Below are 19,128 nucleotides of genomic sequence, written 5' to 3' on the forward strand. Positions count from 1 at the left end.
AATCGCGGCATCGCCCCGTCTCAGTCGAGGAAACGGAGGTGCAGAGCTGGCCAGGCCGCCCAGGGGACGGTGTGAGGCTGGGGCCAGCACGCTCCCTGGGCTCTGTGGGCTTGGCCAAACCGGCTCCTTCCAGGGCTCAGGCTGCACAAAGACCCGGGCAGCCAGTAGGCCAGGCCGGCACAAGGCCAGCCTCCCCTGGACACAAGTAAGTGGCAGAGCAGCCCACGGCGTCAGCCACGGGGAGGGAAGGAGAGGCTGCCAGGCCGAGAGGTCTCAGGAGGCCGGATAATCAGCCGGCTCTGGACACAGCCCACGGCCAGCGAGTCGAGGGCCACACCCCAGGCCAGTGGAGAGGACCTGGAGCTCACTGCTCTGGGCACCAGTGTCCCCTCAGCTGGGCAGCCCCACGTGGACACCTCCACCTCCAGAAGCCCCAGCGCAAAGAGGAGCAGGCCCCGAGGTGCCCAGCAACACCCACGTGCATCTCACGACGACAGGACAGCGTGTGGGCCGAGGCGGCACGGAGTTTGGAAACCCCCAGCCCGTGGATCGGAAGGGCCGGCGGTGCCCGGGGTCCCGCCACGTGGAGGCTCTCGCGCGCGCCCCCAGGACGGGCAGGGAAGGGTACCTACCCCCACGGGAGACCCAGGCCCCACCGCCCGCGGGCTGCTCACCGCGGGGCGGGCCCAGCGTCAGGAGGATGACCATGGCGTGGACCACCAGGATGTGCATGGTGGCCGTCTCCCCGCTGGTCCAGCGCAGGAAGACCTGGTCTTGCGACTCCGACTGGAGGGGGAGGAAGGGGATGAGCGGGCCGAGGCGAGGGCCACGGGGGCCGGCCCAGGGCGCCCGCCCGCCTTACCCAGCTGTAGACCTCCTCGCCCTCCTTGCTCTTGCGCATGCGCTGCACGTAGCGGGAGAAGATGGAGAGCAGGGCGGCCAGCACGGCGTCCGACTCGGCGCTGCAGGAGCGCTTGGAGAAGAGGTGGGACATGATGGTGGAGCGCTCCACGATGAGCCGGGCCACGTCCTGGGGGAGCACAGCGTCAGAGGGCGCGGGGCCCTCCTCCAGTCGTGCCTGGCCGACGGCCCCATCCCCTCGGAAGGCCGCCCCGACGCCACGTCCGCTCTGCACAACCACCACCCCCCGACACCGGGCAGCAGGCCGATGACGGATGGAAGGGCCCCACACGCAGAGCCCTGCAGCCGCGCAGGGCTGTCAACTGCCAAGCGGGCGGGAGAAGCAGCAAGAAGTGACAGGCTCCCTGGAGAAGGCCAGCCCCGCACGGAGAGGAGAGCGAGCCATGGGGCAAGGCGCCATCGGCCCTCGAGCGACAGTAACACACGCTTCTCGAGACCCGAAGGGAAAGGCCGTCTGCAAACAGCCGGACCCCATGTTTACTTGAAACCTGCAGCAGTGACGCGGGGCAGGCTGGCCCCTGGACCAGACTCAGAAGGGCGAGGCTTCCAGCCCAGACTTTTATTACTGTCCAGCCCCTTGACGAGGAGCCCAAGCTTGGACAGAATCCCCCTGCCCACCGACCTCTGTCTTCAGCCCGTTCCCTCACTCCCTCCACTCACGCATTCTACAAAGACCCAGGGCCTCCAGAACCTCTGTCACTGTCAGCTGACCCGCTAGCGGAGTAGCGCGGTCAGAAGAAAGACGGCCGGAAAAGAGCAAGACGAAGTAGAAAACGGGCACATGCTCAGCTCCCAGGGCCTCCCCGGCAGGGGGCGGGATGCGGGCCCAGCCCCAGCCCCGGACTCCTGGGCTGGCCTCCTGCCCCTTGGCCTCCTGGGTTGGCCAAGCCACGCCTCCCCCAGCCCAGAGCCACAGAGGCAACCAGGCCTGGATGATCACAAGGGCACTGGGGGCTCCTGCCCTCGACCCCTGCTCCGGACAGAAGGTCACCGGCAAGGCAGCTAGGCGCTCAGAGCCCACAGCCAAGGAGTGGCCCCGCTGGCCCCGCATCCCGGCTGGGCTGGCCAGGGTCCCCCCGCCCCGCCCCGCCCCGCCCCCAGCCCCGCCCCACCCCGCCCCCCTCACCAGGGCCAGGTCGCTGTGCTGGCTCTGCTCCTCCACGGGCGTGTGCTGGGACAGGTAGACCAGGTAGGCGCTGATGGTCTGCGGGTCTGTCTCCATGTGGATGGCCTGGGGAGTGGGGGGAAGGAGAGCGTGTGAGCGCACACCCCGCAGGGCTGCCCGCCGCCCGCCCTGCGGCCCCTCACCTGCTGCAGCGCCAGGGCGGTGGTGGTCCTGACGCTGTCGAACAGAGGCAACCTGGGCAGGTCTCGCAGCAGCCACTGGTAGCCCTGCAGCGCGTCCGAGTCGCCCGAGTCCTCCTCCATGGGGGGCTCCTTCTCCTCCCCGTCCCGCAGGCTGCCCTCCGAGAGCACCAGGGACAGGCCCTGCAAGCAGACATGCGCCCGGTCTCGGGGCCACCCACTCCCTCTCAAACCCGCGCGAGGGGGCCGCTTCCCGGCAGAGACGTGGTGCGGTCAGAGCTGCCACGACTGGGGCGGAAGGAGCGCTACCGGCTCCCCTGGAAAACCGTCGCCAGCACCTTGGGAAGCACGGCAGGACGGCGACTGAACTGCTCTCGGGACGTTTCCCATTACCACCCAGGGAGGGGGCCCAGACAGGGGAAAAGGGCTCTGAGCCCTGCACGGTTTATGACTGCGCCCTTTCTGTGTCCGGAAGTCAGCTAGGATAAAAGTCTGGGTGAGTAGAGATGCTCATCGTAACAAAAGAGGACAGAACCGTGCCGGGGCGAGCAGGGGAGCGCGGGGAGAGCGGGCCGAGGCCGGCCGCCGCACCTTCATGGCCAGCACCCGGGACGCCAGCTGGGAGGAGCCGAGGCGCCGCAGAAAGTAGTCCAGCACCTCGCACGTGGTCTGCTCGTCGGCCCTGGGGCCCAGCAGCAGGTCCTGCAGGCGGCCCAGCAGCTGCCGCTGCTTCTGCTGCCTCTGCAGGGACAGGGGGCCTCAGGGTGGGCCTCCAGGGCCGGTGGGGTAGGCTGGGCTGGGCTGGGTCGGGGCCGGGGGCGGGGCCAGGGCGGAGCTGGGGGCGGGGCCGAGGCTGGGGCGGGGCCGGGCGCCGACCTGCCGCTTCTTGGCCTTCTGCTCTTTGCTCTCGCCCTCCTCCTCCTCCTCCCCGGAGGCGGGCTCGTCGGCAGCGTCGTGCAGCAGGAACTCGCACAGGCACTGCACGGGCAGCACGTCCAGGGAGCCCTCGCTGGACTGCACCAGGTCGGCCAGCCAGGGCATGGACTGGGAGGAGGCCTGGGCAGGGCGGCAGCCACGCGGCTCTTTCCGGTTAATCCTGCCGCGGCCCCTCCCGACCCACCTGCCCGCCATCCAGCGGGGACTCCTGAGGCGGCCCTGTGTGCGCCCCGCCGGCAACGTGCCACAGCCGCCAGCTGTGCTGGGAGCGATGTGCACGCCCAGGAGCCCGTCGCCATGTAGCCCTGTCTCCGGGTGTGCCCTCTTCTGGCCACGGTCTCATCTAACGCCACAGCCCGCTGACGCCCCTAGAAGGTTCCCCGCCCGCCCGCCTGCAGCCAGCCTCCTCCTTCCAGACCCCGGCGGGACTCACCTGCCTCTGGATGATGTTGAGGAGGAAGTCCGGGTTCCGGCTCCGACACAGCAGGTGCCCGAGGCGGAGGGACTGGTTGAGGCCTTTCACCTGCTCCAGGACGTGAGGGGGAGGCCTCCGGGGCGGCCCTCTGGAAGTTCCACAAGACCCAAGCGTGTCGAAGCCGCAAGCGCAGGGCTCCCCAGGCGACAGTGGCGGGTGAGGGCGGGGCCGCCTGCCTCCCACCTGTGGGCAGCTGCCCGTCTTCCCCAAGGCCCACGGTCCCTCCCCTCCCAGCCCAGCCACAGGGGCTCTCGGCTTCACCACGGCCCGGCCGCGCGGAGAGCCACGACAGCGGCCAGGACACGGCGCCCCCGCCCGCCCCTGCCAGCCCAGGCCCGGCCCCGAGCTCCGCGCAGCGCATACTGGGGCTCAAGGCTGGTGAGCTGGGACAGGAGCAAGCTGCTGCTCTCAGTGATGGTCTGCTTGGTGGATGCAGCGGCCAGGTGCCCCTCGAACGCCAGGATCTCCTGCTTCTCCCGCTGCGAGACCTGCAGCTCCCGGGTGACCATCTCAGTCCGGGTCTCCTCGTCCGTCAGGGTACACGGCGGGTACGAGTAATTGCTGGGGACCAAGCGGGAGGAACCCGTCGCCAGGCCACCAGAGGCTGGCTGCCACCAGGCGGCGCTCAGGGTGGGGGGTCGTAACTTAGGACGGTGTCCCTCGCCCGGGCCCAGCTCGAGCCGTCAGGCTGTGGAAGGGACCCGGGGAGGGAGGGCGTCAGCAACATGGTCACAGTCAGACCCCCACGAGAGAGCTGGGCAGCCCTCAGAGCCCACAGCCGGCCACCCTCTCCTCCCACACAGCCGAGTGCTGGTGCCTCCAAAATCGGCCAGCATGTGTCAGGATCCTGGACCCGAGTGGCGTCTGTCCGGGATGGCCACACGGGACCCCTGGACCCTTTCCAACAGGCCAGGTGGCCCAGGGCGTACAGGGCACCCCAGACCGACTCACGGCTTCAAAGACACACGCGGCTTTCTGGGGGCACGAGCAGCTGCACTCCTGTCACGTGTCCTGAATCTAACCTAGCTTCCCGTGACACCACAGGATGGCCCTGCCGCGTGCAGCCTCGGGCCACACCCAGACCCCGCGCGCCCGGTTCCCACACGCCACGGCCTCAGGCTCCACTCCACCTCAGCCAGTGTCCCGCAGCGACCCTCGCTGCCCCCGAGTGCGCCAGCAGGCCGCACCGACCCCCGCCGCAGGAGCACAGCACACACACGCCACCCGCCCAGGTGCCCACGCCGCTTCCTCAGCTCATGGCTCGCAGCAAGCACAGTCACAGCGGTCCTGGCATCTGGCGCCCGCCGCGTCCCGAGGCAGTACCCTGCTGCTGACCCCGGCAGCGCTCACACCACACCTGGCCCCGTCTCCATCCCGCCGCACCCTCTGGCTCCCCTCTGCTCTACGCGATGTCACAGCGTCACCAGCCTGACCGTCCCCACGCCCACGGCAACACGAGTGCTGCCCAGGAGGGCCCAGGGCGCCGCCTGATGCCACTGCCCCCAGCCCGGCGAGGGGGCAGCCCCGCAGAGCAGCGGGAGCCCCAGCGCGCCCTGCGCCCAGCGCGGCACCGGTGGGCCCACCCTCCCGCTCCCAGAGCGGCGAGCCACTTACTTGGTCATCACCATCTCCATGAGCATCTTCAGCGTGGGGTACTCCTCCCAGGCGGCCAGGCCTAGGGAGCAAGGCGACAGCAGGTGGTAGCTGGGACTCCCGGCGGAAGACCCACCCCCTCCCCCGCCCATCCTCCAGTCCCCAGCCAGGCTCTGCTCCAGGCCCTGACAGGCAGGAAGCCCAGAAGGGGGAAAGGTCAACATCGGCCCAGGGGACCATGGCCGGCCAGAGGAGGCTCACCGATATTCTCTGGGTTGAACGCGGCGACGACCAGCAGGAGGGGCCACGCCTTCCAGTAGAGGGTGGAGATGGCGAGGTTCGGAGGCTGGTACCTGGGACGCAAGGTGCCGATGGCTCAGCCTCGGGCCACGAGGTCCCGACGGGAACGGGTCCAGGCCAGGGCGGCAACCGCCTCACAGACCCGAACGTCAGTACTGGAGCCTCAGTCACTCCTCTCTGGGACTTGCGCCCCCAGGATGCGCATGGCTGTACCCAGCACACCGCTCGGGCCCACACCCCAGCCCCGGGCTCCGGGACACGTGCCCCACTTCCCTCAGCCTTGGCCTCCCACCCTATAGCACGGGAACATGGGAAAGGTAATAAACACTCGATAATGCTAACTACTGTTGTTATTCTTTGCATCAAAAAACCAGAAAACACCCCAGTATCCATCGACGTGTAACCATAACTTTCAAAAGTCACACATCATGCTATCGTGATTACAGTCCTTTCAGATGACGCAACAGAAAGCAGCTAAGAAGCCGTTAGGAAAAATGAAATAAATCTGATATGATGACTTGGCAACACTCCCCAAACTCATCTATAGCTTGGATGCAATCCCACCACAATCCCAGTTGGCTTTTTTGTGGAAATTGACCAGAGGACCCTAAAATTCACGTGGAAATGCGAGGACCCAGAAAAGCCAAAATAATGTTGAAAAAGAATAAAATTGGAGGACTCACACTTCCCAATTTCAAAACCCAGCACAAAGTCACAGTAATGAAGACAGAAGTGTGGGCGTGAGGACAGGCATACATATAAGTCAGTGGAACAGAACTGAGAATCCAGAAATAAACCCATATGTTTAAGGTCAACTGATTACCCATAAAGGACCATGATGCATCCGCATGAAACAGAATGAAGTCAGAGCCGCACCTCACACCATATACAAAAATAAATTCTAAATGGATAACAAACCTAAACATTACGGCTAAAACTATATAAAACTCTTAGGAGAAAACACAGGAATAGATCTTTGACGCCTTAGATGAGGCAATGGTTTCTTACGTGTGACACGAAGACCCAAGAAACCAAAGAAAAATAAACTGGACCTTATCAAGATTAAAAGCTTCTGTGTCTCAAATGGCACTAAGAAGGGATATATCTACAAATTATAGGTATGTTAAGGGTCTCACTCCAGAACCTATAAAGAGCCCTCACAATTCAACAACAAATATTCAAACAATCCAGTTTAAAACTGGGCAAAGGACTCAGATAGACATTTCTCCAAAGAAGGTGTTCAAATGGCCCACAAGCATGTGAAAAGCTGCTCAGTGTCACTAGCGATTACAGAAATGGAAATCAAAGCCAAAATGAGGGACTTCCCTGGCGGTCCAGTGGTTAGGGCTCTGCACTTCCACTGCAGGGGGCACAGGTCTGATCCCTAGTCAGGGAACCAAGATCCCACATGCTGCGGCCAAAAAAAAAAAAAAGCCAAAATGAGATGCCACTTCACACCCACTAAGACGACTAAAATAAAAAGATGGACCATCAGTCTCGGCAAAGATGTGGAGAAACAGGAACCCTCGGACCCTCTGCTGGCAACGTGAAACGGCGCAGCCGCTGCGGGAAAGTCTGGTGGTTCCACAAAAGGTTAAACACGTGACCCAGCAATTCTACTCCTGGGTATCCTCGCGAGAACTGAAAACATACATCCTCATAAAAACGTATCCGTGGAGTTCCCAGCAGCACGGTTAACAACAGCGGAAACCACCTAAGTGTGCGTCAACCAGCAAACAGATCCACAAAACGCAGTGCCTGCACTTGGCCACAGAGAGGGACAGAGTACAGGTGCAAACTAAAACTCGCAGGGACCCTGAACACGTGACGCTCAGTGGAAGGAGCCCGCCACACAGGACCACGCGCTTTATGATTCTGTTTACATGAAGTGTCCAAAAATGTCCAATCCACAGGGACAGAGCTGATTCATGGGGTCTAAGGGCTGTGTGTTTGGGGGAGGGGGGAATGGGGGGCAACAGCTAGCGGGAACAGGTTCCCTAAGGGGACATGGCAATGGCTGCATAACCCCACGAATGTACTAAAAGCACCAAATCACAAACTTTAAATGAGTGAAGCATATGAGAAATGAGAACCGTATCTCAGTCAAGTGGCTTAAGGAAACAGAGCACGAGCTCACTGTCGTCCAGAAAACACCGTGAATGTGTTCACACACACGGGAAGCAAGCATCTAAGTGACGAAGACCAAAAAGGAGAGAACAAGGGAGCAGGTCACAAAGAGCCAGGTGACGGCAGTCAAGCAGGCCCTGGGTCGTTCGCCGCACGGCCCAGCCTCACGGGTGTCTGTGGACGGGCCCCTGGCGCCTCACCCGGGCGGGAGCTGGATGTTCTCCGGGTGATGGTAGGTGCACAGGTTCAGAACAGCATCGATCAGCTGGATCCTCTCCACCTTCAGCACTTCCATGTCTGAAACCCAGAAACCACACACGGCTCACTCGGTGGATGTCCAGGCCCAGACTCAGGCTGTGGACATCAGAGAGCGAGGAGACGGGGCGGGGGGGCCGGGGACGACACGGGCACAGGGCAGGATGCAATGACACGCAGCCAGCGTGAGCTGGCCTGGGGAGCCGGGGCACGTCTCCACCACGTGGCACCTGAGCTGGCCGGGGAGCAGGCAGGACCGGACCGTGGGCAGCACAGCGCAGCTGGGCTCAGGGCAGGGCCGAGACGTGACCACACCCGTGTCTGGAGCAAAAGAGCCAGGGCAGAGCCCCGGGGAGGCAGCGAGCCCCGCCACACCGAGGGGTCGGCTCCAGGCCCATCGGCAACGGGACATACGCACGCTCTAGGACGGGGACCACTCTGCGTAAGGCCACCGCGGTGGCCCGTTAAAGAGGCGAGAGGAAAAAAAAAAAAAAAAGAGGCGAGAGACACACACTCCTGCCAAAGTTCAACCACGTGGAGAATGGGCACGAGTCCAGGGTGAGCTGCAGAATCAGCCTAAGGACTAGCTTGCCGTCTGAGACACACGCACGGCCTGATGCCCGATGCCCGTGAGGTCAGCAGCGGGGAGGGAGGAGCCCAGCGGCGGGAGGCCGTCGCCCACAGCAGGCAGGACAAAGCGCCAGGCCCTCACCGTCGGCCTGCACGGCTGCAGCCCGCTTCACCAGGTGGTCGGCCAGCTCCATGGCATCGGCGGGGCCCAGCGGAAGCTCCCGCGACAGCCCGATGACCAGGATGCGCATCAGCGTGTCCTCCAGGATGGGCACCTCCGAGCAGAGGCGGAGGAAGAAGCTGCGGGCGCGGCAGGGAGAGGCCGGGCTGGCGGGAGCCCACGGCGGGCGACGAGGGGGCAGCCGCCCACCCTCCCCGTGGCCACTTGTGTCCGATGCCCCGTGGACCATGCCCCGCCGTCCCGAGGAGGAACGTGACGGGAGCCCAGCCTCGTCCCGCAGCCCCCGGACTGTGATACGAGACGGGTGTGGAGCACAGGCGGGTGTGAGACGAGCACGCTGACCGGGCCCACAGTGGGGACAGATGGGAGCGACCGCTCAGAAGCACAGGGCAGGGTATCCCCAGGCTCAGGGGACAGAGCACGACACTGGCTGAGGGAGGAAAAACGTGTGTGCAGCTGCTCAGAAGCGAGGAGGGGCAGGGAGCTGGAAACATCCTGGGGGTGCTGAGCTGGGGGGTCCCGGGGCACAGGCACCGGCTGAGTCCCCGGGAGGGTGCAGGTGACTTTGCAGAGACACCGCGCCCTTGGGAAATGCGGCACAGGGTGTGCGGGGCGGGACAGGGACGGTGACCCTGACCAAGACCAGACAGAGCCCCTGGGCTGGCTTCAGCGAGCCTGGCCTGGGCAGCCCTCGCGGCCCAGGGCCGGAAGGCACGCTCACTTGCGGTCACTCTCGGGTGGCCAGTTGTCCCATTTGTAGTAGGTCTCGGGCTGCTCCGTGAAGAGCACCTTGTGAAGGCTGCAGGGTGGAGAGAGCCGTCAGGGTTGGAGTAGACGGGCCCCCCGCCAACCCCGTCAGCCCCCACTGGCTGCGAAGCCGCACGTGCAGAGGGACCGCCCAATTCCTGAGCTCGGCAACCCCACGGCACTTCTGGAGGGCCTCCAGCCACCCCCAATAAGGTCTGGGGGGCTGGCAGGTGACAGAACCCCCCAGCAGGGGGCTCCCAACCCCGGTCAGACGGGACCCCACCTCCCCTGTAAGAGAAGGCTCTGCCCGAGGCCCTGACGCCACACGAGGGCCGGCCCCGCTGGTTCCTGAGAGGCTGGGGCCAGCCGGCGGCCTGTCACCTCTGTGGTGAGCGCCGTCACTGGCCGCCAGGCAGGCCAGGCAGCGGCCGCGCCCCGAGCAGGAGCGCGCGGGCCGTACCAGTGCGCGTAGTCCCTGGGGGCGAGCTTGCTGACGGACGGGACGACGGTGTGCAGCCACCAGACGGCGTCGCGCTGGATTGCGGCCATCTGGTTCTGGAAGGAGCGCAGCGCCTCCAGGTCTGCGGGGGACGAGAGAGTTACAGAGCCCGCACGGCAGCCAGAGGGTCCAGCTCGAGGCCAGGCGCGGGAAGAAGGCCTGGGCGGCACGAGCCTCCTGCAGTGTCTTTAGGCTAGAAAGGCAGACCTGAGATGGAGCAGGGAACTCGGCTAGCATAAGGTTCAGCGAACACCTGACCATCCTCACAGGCCCAGGGCAGCTCGGGGAACTGAAACCCGCAGGTTCCAAGTGTCCTTCCAGCCCATCGCCTAAGGGGCCTATGCAGCCAGGCCTGCCCAGGATCAGCCAGGAACCAAAGCCGGCTGACCCAAACCCCACCGCCCTGCTTCCCCACCTGCCCTTGGCCCAAGGGCAGCGAGCCCGGAACGCCTTCACAACGGCACCAGGATCCGCGTGAGCAAACCGTCCAGGCAGAGAACGGGCCTGGACCAGGAGCTGGTGTTCTCAGCCCAGACGGGAGGAACAGGAACCAGCAGCTTCCGGAAGCTCCCTCGGTCTCTAGGAGCTGTGCCGTGGGAGCGCCCCTTCCCGCCCCCTGCCTGGGCCTCGGGGACAGCCTACAGCCACGGAAGCACCCACCACTGCCAGGCCCGGAGCCTTACTCTTTTTCTCTCCTTTGTCCCAGGCGACGCCGGCCTCCTTCACCTGGGCCGTGATGCCCAGCATCATGGACACGGCCAGCACGTCTGTGATGTGCACCACAAAGCGCTCCTGCAAGCACAGCCCAGCTCAGCGGGCTCTGCACCCCTTGCCCAGGCCCTGGGCACACGAGCCGCCGGGACAGGAGGACGCCGGACGGAAGGAGGCCTTGGGACCAAGAAGCGGCCGGCAGCAGGGCCAGGCCGGGCCACAGCGAGGTGGCTCAGCCAACAGGGCTGGACTAAGCCCGCCCTCCCGAGAAGAGGGCCGCCCCGTGGGCTGTCTGCCGACCTGCCCGCGCGGCACTCAAGATCCTCCACCCCCGGCCCCAAGTCCTGCTCTCCAGCGGCACCTCCCACTGCCCCCAAACACCCCAAAATCTACGGCCCTCTGTGCACCGTCTGCGTCGCCCTGCCTGCTCACGCCGTCCCCTGGCCTCCCCAGCCCCGCCGGCTACAGCTCTTCCCACCTCCACACCCAGCCCCGAGGTCACCGGCTCCCCTGGGGGCACCCGGCCAGCCCCTCCTTGGACCTCGCAGGATGGAGCCTCTGCTGCCTCCGGGATGGGCCACCGTGCACGCGGGGCGCCCATCACAGCCCGCTGCACTACGAACGGCACCGGGGAAACCGCTGGGCGAGACCCAAGCAGTAGGCAGCCTGCATGGGCTTGGGGCATGGGGGGCATGAGGGGCATGGGGGGCAGGGGAGGGGGGCTGCCCACCTTGAACTCCATGTCCAGGTACTGGGGCTCCTTGCGCTCCTGCATGAGCCCGAGGCAGAAGGCCTGGAAGTTGATCTCGTGCTTGGTCTGCTTGATGATTTCACGCAGCAGGGCCCGCGAGGCCCGCAGGTAGTCGTCCTTGTTGGTCAGCAGGTCCTGGAACACCATGGCCAGGAACTGGGGGAGAGAGAGCGCCAGCAGTTGCTGGGGCCGCCCGCCAGCTTCCGTCCTCACCAGGCTGCAGGAGGTCTTCCCAGAGCCCCCGGACGAGGCCCCCGCCAGCTCCTGCTGCACGCCCAGGCCCGGCCCCTCGCCCCCCCACCCCCAAGCCTCTCACACACGGCCTGGCACCACGCCGGCCGCCGCCGTGCCCTCGTCTCCAGCCCGGGCGCGGGGCAGGGGTCGCGGGCGTGAGGCCACGCCGGGCTCCCACCTTGGGTGCCAGCGCGGGGCTGTGCTGCAGCACGGCATAGAGGGTCTGCATGTTGTTGGGGTTCCGCGCGTTGGAGAGCTCGTTGAAGATCACGAACTTGATGGTGGTGCCCAGGTTGTCCTTGTGCGCGTTCAGCAGCTCCCTGGACGCGGGCCAAGCAGGCGGCGCTGGAGTGGCTGGGCCGCCCCCGCCTGCCACCCACCCCCGCCCGCTCCTCCCCGCCGGGCGCACCTGATGCAGAGCATGTAGTGGTTGAGCAGGACCTTGGGCTTGAGGCGGATCTTGATCAGGTGGGAGATGACGTCCATGTCCTCGGGGCCGTGCGTGCCGCAGTTCATGCACACGGACATGAGCAGGTCCTGGGCCGGCCGGGTCAGCTGCGGGGCGGCCGGGGCGGGGGCAGCGCCGTCAGCCCCGCCGCCCCGCCCGCCGAGGGGCACCCCACGCACGCGGCGCCCTCACCTTGGGGTTCTGCAGCCACATCTCCAGCTTCTGCACCGCCATCAGCCGTGCCTCCTTGTAGCCGCAGGCGGAGCTGAGGAGACGCAGCAGGTTCCGCGAGACGCTGTCGATGGGCTGCCGCCGGTTGAGCTGGTCGCGCAGCACGTCCAGGACGTACTCCTCCACGCTCTCCGCCAGCTCCTCGTACCTAGGCCAGAGGGGGGAGGCAGGCGGGCGGGAAGGCGGGCGGGCGGGGAGGCGGGCGGGCTCTCGCAGGGCCGGGCCGGGGGCCGCGCGGCGCACCTACCTGGGCATGAGCTGGCCCTCCTGCTCGGGGCTGAGCTTCTCCTCCGCGATCAGCAGCTCCGTCTGGCTGTCCTCCTCCTCGGTGAGGGAGGGGTGAGGGCTGCTCCCTGCACACGAGTGCCTCGTGGATACGCGCGCCCAGCCGGCCCTCGGGCACCCACGCCCCCGGCGGTACCTGGCTCCGCGGAGGGAGACGGCCCGCCCCGGCCCCCCCCCCCCCACCGCCGCGGGGAAGCCCGGCCCGGCCGCCCAGCATCTCTCACCAGCACTGAGCTCCCCTCCGCTGCGCCCCGCCTCCCCCTGCAGGAGCGCGCTCTTGGGGGGCATCTTGGTGTTGAAGGCCGTCTGGATGTTGTCCACGAAGGTCCTGCAGTGCGGGCTGTCCACCCAGATCCGCTCCCCCAAGGAGTCTTCAATGTACACCTGCGAGCACAAGGCCTCTGCCACGTCCAGCGGCGCCGCGGGAGGAGCGAGCCGGGTGCCTCCCCAGGGCCCCAGCGGACAGGAGCGGGGCCGCCAGACACAGCCCTCCGGAAAGAACGCATTCAGTTGCCCCTGTTTCGCCCTGGGGGTCCAGCGGCACACCCCACCTCCCACGGCCCTCTGCCCCCTTCACCAAAACAGCGATCTCCTCGGAGACGCCCACTCACCTTGACAAAGATCTCGGGCCAGTTCTCATCCTCCTCGTACGCGGCCATGAGGAGGTTGCAGGCCAGCACAGACACCAGGCTGTTCCCCTTGGCCTTGAAGTTGATGGAGGCGTCCCGCCGCAGGAGACTGCACAGAGCCTGCAAGAGACGGCGTGGTGGCCGGGGAGGCCCGTCTCGCCTCCACCTGCCCCTTCCCAGGACGGAGGAGGGGACGCCCGGCCCTCACCTCGATGACCCCCTCCGTGGCGAAGATGTTGGGCTTGATCTTGGCCAGGTACATGAGGCTCAGGTACAGGGTGCTGTCCGGCTTGGCCCGCGTGACCTTCAGCTGCTTCACGGCCCCGCACAGCACTCCCTCCAGCCTGTCGTCATTGCCCTCCAGCTCGGCCGCCTCGATCTCGTCCAGCAGCACCGCGGGCGGGACTGGCCGGGGAGACGGGGCCCTGTCAGGCGGGCAGCTCCGAGCAGAGGCTGCCTCACGGGGGCCCCAGGCCACGGGCTGACTGGGCCAACCACCAGAGACCGGCCAGCGAGGCAGATGCTGCCCCGACCCTCGGGAACGACCAAGACCACGAAGGGTCGGCGTTAGCCAGGTGCCACCAGAGCCCTCTCGCCACACCACACGGCTACCCCAGGGTGATCTGTTCTGGAAACACCTGTCTTCCTACAAGTTGGACATTTTTTCTAAGCTTTTCAGTTAGCCGGCACAATGTACCCGCAGCCTTCCTTCTCTTCTGTCGTGGCCGCTTCTTTGCCGCCCCTCCCCGGGTCTGTCCCGCAGAGGCTTTTCTGCTCCGTCTTTGCAGGGAACCCACCGGGGGCTTCGCCCCTCTCCCTGCACGGCTGCCCGCTGCTCTGCTCTGCTCTCCACTTCCTTGTGCGTCCTCTGTCCCCCACCTTCCTTCTCGACGGGAACCGCAGCTCCGGCACAACCCCCCGCCCCTCCGCCCGCACTTGAGTCCCCGCTCCTCTGAGGGTCCCTCTCGGCCGGGCTTCGGCTCCATCCCGTGTTTGCTTCGTGCTGCGTTTGTGATTGTTCCATTTTACCTATTCTCTCACTTCCATTACGATATCTTCTCTGACCCAAGGGTTTTTTTTAGGATTGTGTTTTTAGATACCCAAACGACGGAAGGAGGCATTGTTACTGATTTCTAACTTAACTGCACTGAAAACAGAGGATTCAACAGTAGCCCCTGAGTGCCGTCTACGTGCCGGGGAAAATGACAAATAGGCAGGAAGGATGGACCAGAGCTACGGAAGGTTCTGGCCGTGGAGATGTTCCAAGCACCAGACGCTGTAAGTAGCTCAAGTCAGCCTTTTCTCCATTTTACTAAAGGTGTTTGTAAAATACGTTATCACTCTGGACGTGCTTTTCATAATCATGTTCCATCCAACCTTCAAAGCCACCCTTTCTGGCAGTCACGCGATGGTAAAACAATACCGAAGCACAGCCAGCAGCGCAGAGGACCGTGGCCTGAGTCAGGACTCGGCCCCGCAAGCGCTTCCACTCCTGACCGGCACCAGCCGCCAGCGGAGGGCCCTGAACCGAGGGTCTGACTCGGCTCCCAAAGCACTGCTCCAGCCCCGTCCTCCGCCTCGGCTCTGGCCGCCGCGTGCCCTGTTCCCCAAGCACAGGTCCCCGCTCCAGGACGCGGGCCTCCGCTCAGTGGTTTCTCCTCCAACAGCCTGCACTGCCTGTTAAGATCCCATCCAGCCTTTCAGGCTCAATTTCACGCTGCGGTTCCCTGATGGGCCTTCCCTCGCCCGAGGCTGTCCCGTGAGCACCTGTACGCACAACACCTGGGACCGGTGTGATGTTTAACAGACCTGATCTACAGGGCATCGTGGGGCCACCAGAAATAATCCACGGAAAGATGGTACAGAGAAGTAAGGGAACGTGAGGTGCACACAAAATTAAAAGCTTTCGTGTAAACAGCGGGCTTATGGATCAGCTATAACCTGTCTTTAATGCTGCCGTGTTACCTTTCCAAGCCCTTCGCTGTCAGGAGCCGGGAGAAAGGAGGAGGCAGCACAAGCCTCCTCGTCCCGGGGAGAGAGGGGTCCTCACGAGACGCACAGCCCCCGAGAACAGCACCTGTCTGTGCGCTGCCCTGTATCCCCCATGCTCGGAGCAGAGCCTGTCACGGTGGAGCGAGCCCGTTCCCAGAGGGCAGGCGCTGGCGACCCCCAGGAGCGCATCAGCCTCACACCAGCTCCGCCCCTGGAGCTGGGACAATGGGAATCCGTACAAGGCTTTCCAACCCAGGAGGCCCTGGCGCACGCTCCGTCTGCCTCACAGAGAAGGCCACTGAGGTGCACACTGTCAACGCTGCTCCCGCTACGTGGCAGCAGCCCGTTCGGGCCCCAGACCTACCTGTGCCACCTTGCCCTGAGTGACACAAGCACTTCCCATCGCTGTCACAGAATCTGAAGCACAAGCGGGGCGAAGGCACCCTTATGAGAGGTGCTTTGAAAAACAAACTCACAGAGGACTCCTGCCCTCCATTCTCCAAAGAACCTACGCTCCACCTACAGTGCTAAGCCGGAAGTGGCCGTTCCGAACCCCTGGTGCACAGACAAGGCGTGGGCTACATTCTCTGGGGGACGTCAGGGGCTGACCTTACCTTCAATCGGGACCACAGACGGTTCCTTAATCGAGGGAGAGATGGCACGTTTCTCTGCCACTGCGGCCTCAGCCAGGCGTCCCAGGGCACTCAGAGGGGGTGTGGAGGAGAGTTTCGGGCGCTTGGTGAGCCCGGTCAGGGCCGAGGCACCTGCCAGAGCAGCCGCAGCGTCCCGCTTGCGCTCCGAGGGCAGGCTGGAAGGGGCAGGCTTCAGCAGGGTGGATGCCGTTTTCGATTCAGTGGTCTGACCCTTCGAGCCCAGAGCAATGAAGTCTCCTGGAGGAGGGTGCCCTGCAAAGAGACGTGGAGAAACGGGCACCTTCACACAGCAGCCGAGGTGGAGAGGGTGTCCGAGACCAACTCCAACCTCCTGCGATTTGCGAGGGGATTAAACAAGGGCTGGGGGAGGCAAGAAACCAGTCACCCAGCAAGTCCACGGCAGAGCTGGGACCGTACGACGGGAGCAACAACGGCCACACGGAGCCTACTACCGACCAGGCCACCTCTAGTTGACAAGTGTCAGTCCCCTTAATCCTCAACGAGGTTCTGGAACAGGCAGCATTACTCTCACTTTACAGGTGAGGACAACCAGGCACAGAGAGGTTAAGTAACGTGCCCAAGGCCACACAGCTTGGAGCGGCAAAGCGCGGGGCGGAGGCCAGTCTGGCTCCAGCCTGCTTTTAGCCACTGTGTTTGTGCTGCCCCCTCCTCCCGGCTCGCGACTCCCAGAGCCGCCGGGACCAAGGGCTGCTCTTCGAGACCCCATTCCTGGAAACCGCGTTCGGCTCGGAGTAACGAAGCCGCGACCCGACAGAGGAGCCGGGCCGGAAGCCCCGAAGCCGCGCCGCCGGGAGAGGCCGCGCACCCGAAGGCTTGGCCGCAGCGCTGGGCCTGCGGACGGTGGTGGGCTTGGCCCGGTTCATTCTGTCCCCGTCCCTTCGCCGCTCCTCGCTGCCGACGCCTCACTTGGGAGAAGACCAGCGCAAGTCAGTCGTCCGCCGCTCGCCCATTCATTCGGATCCACCGTCCGGGGTTGGGGTTCGGGGCAAACGGCCAGCCCCGCCGTGCGCAGCCACTCCCGAAGGGGCCGCGCGACTCCGCCTCCCCGCCTCGGACCCCGGGAGGGTCTGTCTCGCCGGCAGCCGCTGCCCAATCACTTCTAGCGAGATCACCTCTGGCCCATCGCCCCGGCGCCCCACCACCGCCACGGCCGCCCCGGAGCCGGAAGCCGCCCTCAGAGCCCGACTTCCGGAACACCCGGCAGCAAAACAGCGCGGCAGGGGCGGGAATGCGAGAAGGCGAGAGGGTCCGCGGGGCCTGCAGCGCTCTCTGGCGGCGGGAGGCCGGCGGGGCCTCGCAGCCGCTGATCTCTACCTGGCGCGGCGGACGCTGTCACCTGCTCCTGCAGGTGAGGCTGACCTTAGAAAGTGACGTGCCCAAGGACAGACAGCCAGGAAGGGTGGCCTCCGAAGCTAACCCATACGTGCTGGAACTTCAGAGTCCTCTCCCATTTGTGGGTCAAAGGGCAGGTTCTGGGTCCCCCGGTGGGGTCCAGGAGGGAGCCCAGCGGCCGCGAGTGGGCAAAGCCGGCAGAAGGGCGGGGGCCCAGGTGAGGCCAGGCCCTCATCAGAGCAGCATGGAGGGCATCCACCAGCCTCAGTTTGCCGGCCTGCGCAGTGGGTCACGGTGATATTCACCAGGTCTGCTCAGTGGCAGAGGACTTGGGGTCCATGCTCAGACCCTCGCGTCCTCCTCTTACTGGGGGTCTTCATGCCGTCCTGGGGCTCTGCACCCCGCCACTTGCAGCGGGCAGCCTCCCTCGAGGGCAGCCCTGACGGCTCCCTGCAGAGCGGAGCGGGGTCCCTGCGCGAAGGGCGAGGTGCTCCTCACAGACCAAGCTCGTCAGAAAGGCAGCATCGCAGACAAAGGAAGCTGGACGTGGGCCAAAGCTGTGAAATGGATTTTACTCAGTAAAGACTGCGGCGGGAAAAGCGCTGCGTTTTAAAGCGAGGAGGAGGGGGTGGGCCCAGGTGAAAACTTGCAGCCGGTGACGTCTGGGCGTGACGCTCGCGGACCGAGGCCACCAGGGGCGTTAGGGCAGGCGGCCTCACCGACTTCCAGCCACTGAGACTCGGTCCAAGAGCTCAGGCCGTGCTTGCCTGCAGCCTGGAGTGCAGAAGGGCCTGACTTCTGGAATGTGTTCCTCGTCCCCCCTCCACCCTGAAGCCCCCACCATCCACCATCCAAGATAGCGCGCCATCTTGGAAGCTCTCCCACCCATCGCAGCGTGGAGCGGAGACAGCCCTGCCCAAATTGCAGACGCGGGAGCAAAATCGTGATTGTTATTATTGTAGGTCACTAAGGTTTAAAAAACCTTTTGGGGACATAATTTCAAACTTATGGAAAATTTGCAAGAATAGTACAAAGAATTCCCATATATCCCTCACCCTGTACCCTAAAGGTTAACGTTTTACTATCTTTGATTTATTCATTTCTCTCCGTTCAGATATTTTTTTCCTGAACCATTTAAGAATTGCAGAAGAGTCCCCGTAACTCCTAAATTCTTGAGTGTATATTTTCTAAAAATAAGGAATTCTGTTATGTAACAACAACAGTACAGTTATCAAATCAAGAAATTAACATCAAAACACTACTCTTCGTTATACTAAGGCCTTATTAAGACTTTGTCGGGACTTCCCTCGTGGCACAGCGGATAAGACTCCGTGCTCCCAATGCAGGGGGCCCAGGTTTGACCCCTGGTCAGGGAACGAGATCCCGTGTGCTGCAACTAAGAGTTCGAGTGCCACAACTAAGCCCACGTGCTGCAACTAAGGAGCTGGCAAGCCGCAACAAGGAGCCTGCCTGCCACAAGTAAGACCTGGTGCAACCAAATAAATAAATAAATTTTTTTTTTTAAAAAAGGATTTTGTCAGTTGCTCCTATAATACCCCTTATGGCGGGAGGCCATCCAGGACCCTGCAGTGCAGTCCGTTGCCGTACGTCCCAGAGACCCTTTCGTCTACAACAGTCCCTGAGTCCTCCTTGGTAGTTCACGACCTTGACAGGTCTCCTTGTCCAGGACTGCTATTCTGCAGAATTCCCCTCAATTCGGGTTTGTCCAATGCGGCCTCATGAATAGGTCCAGGTTATGCACTTTAGGCAGGAATGTCGTGGTGATACTAAATTCTTCTCTGTACATCTTATCAGGAGGTACATGATGTTAATTAAGCCCATTACTGGCAAAGTTAATTGGATTACTTGGTTAAGGTGGTGCCTGCTGGATTTCTCCTTTCTCAAGTTACCACTTTGCCTTTGTAACAAAGA

At 63.9% G+C, this 19,128-nt stretch overlaps 1 protein-coding gene across 6 annotated transcripts in view; it reads right to left on the bottom strand.

Annotated features, from left to right (window-relative positions):
• INTS1 (integrator complex subunit 1) overlaps positions 1–17,032 on the bottom strand; it is a 29,145-nt gene extending 12,113 nt beyond the window's left edge. The window contains exons 1-25 of one of the 6 annotated variants that reach the window (XM_057529204.1): positions 16,670–17,032; positions 15,805–16,095; positions 13,407–13,603; positions 13,181–13,318; positions 12,794–12,953; positions 12,532–12,637; positions 12,246–12,432; positions 12,015–12,160; positions 11,784–11,925; positions 11,351–11,527; positions 10,593–10,701; positions 9,871–9,991; positions 9,385–9,462; positions 8,625–8,782; positions 7,858–7,954; positions 5,492–5,583; positions 5,252–5,312; positions 4,001–4,198; positions 3,596–3,725; positions 3,103–3,282; positions 2,818–2,967; positions 2,230–2,409; positions 2,048–2,152; positions 863–1,030; positions 675–786 (exon numbers count right to left, since the gene is read on the bottom strand). In XM_057529204.1, coding sequence (XP_057385187.1) covers positions 675–786; positions 863–1,030; positions 2,048–2,152; positions 2,230–2,409; positions 2,818–2,967; positions 3,103–3,282; positions 3,596–3,725; positions 4,001–4,198; positions 5,252–5,312; positions 5,492–5,583; positions 7,858–7,954; positions 8,625–8,782; positions 9,385–9,462; positions 9,871–9,991; positions 10,593–10,701; positions 11,351–11,527; positions 11,784–11,925; positions 12,015–12,160; positions 12,246–12,432; positions 12,532–12,637; positions 12,794–12,953; positions 13,181–13,318; positions 13,407–13,603; positions 15,805–16,095; positions 16,670–16,727 — 3,541 coding nt within the window. In that variant the 5' untranslated portion in view covers positions 16,728–17,032. Of the gene's footprint in view, positions 1–632; positions 787–862; positions 1,031–2,047; positions 2,153–2,229; positions 2,410–2,817; positions 2,968–3,102; positions 3,283–3,595; positions 3,726–4,000; positions 4,199–5,251; positions 5,313–5,491; positions 5,584–7,857; positions 7,955–8,624; positions 8,783–9,384; positions 9,463–9,870; positions 9,992–10,592; positions 10,702–11,350; positions 11,528–11,783; positions 11,926–12,014; positions 12,161–12,245; positions 12,438–12,530; positions 12,638–12,793; positions 12,954–13,180; positions 13,319–13,406; positions 13,604–15,804; positions 16,096–16,669 lie in introns of all 6 variants that reach the window. The other 5 variants (XM_057529202.1, XM_057529205.1, XM_057529203.1 and 2 more) reach the window with 5 other exon arrangements.
• Positions 17,033–19,128: the final 2,096 nt, after the last annotated feature.

Source organism: Balaenoptera acutorostrata, chromosome 15 (genome assembly GCF_949987535.1).
Source record: "Balaenoptera acutorostrata chromosome 15, mBalAcu1.1, whole genome shotgun sequence".
In the NCBI taxonomy this organism is placed as follows: domain Eukaryota; kingdom Metazoa; phylum Chordata; class Mammalia; order Artiodactyla; family Balaenopteridae; genus Balaenoptera; species Balaenoptera acutorostrata.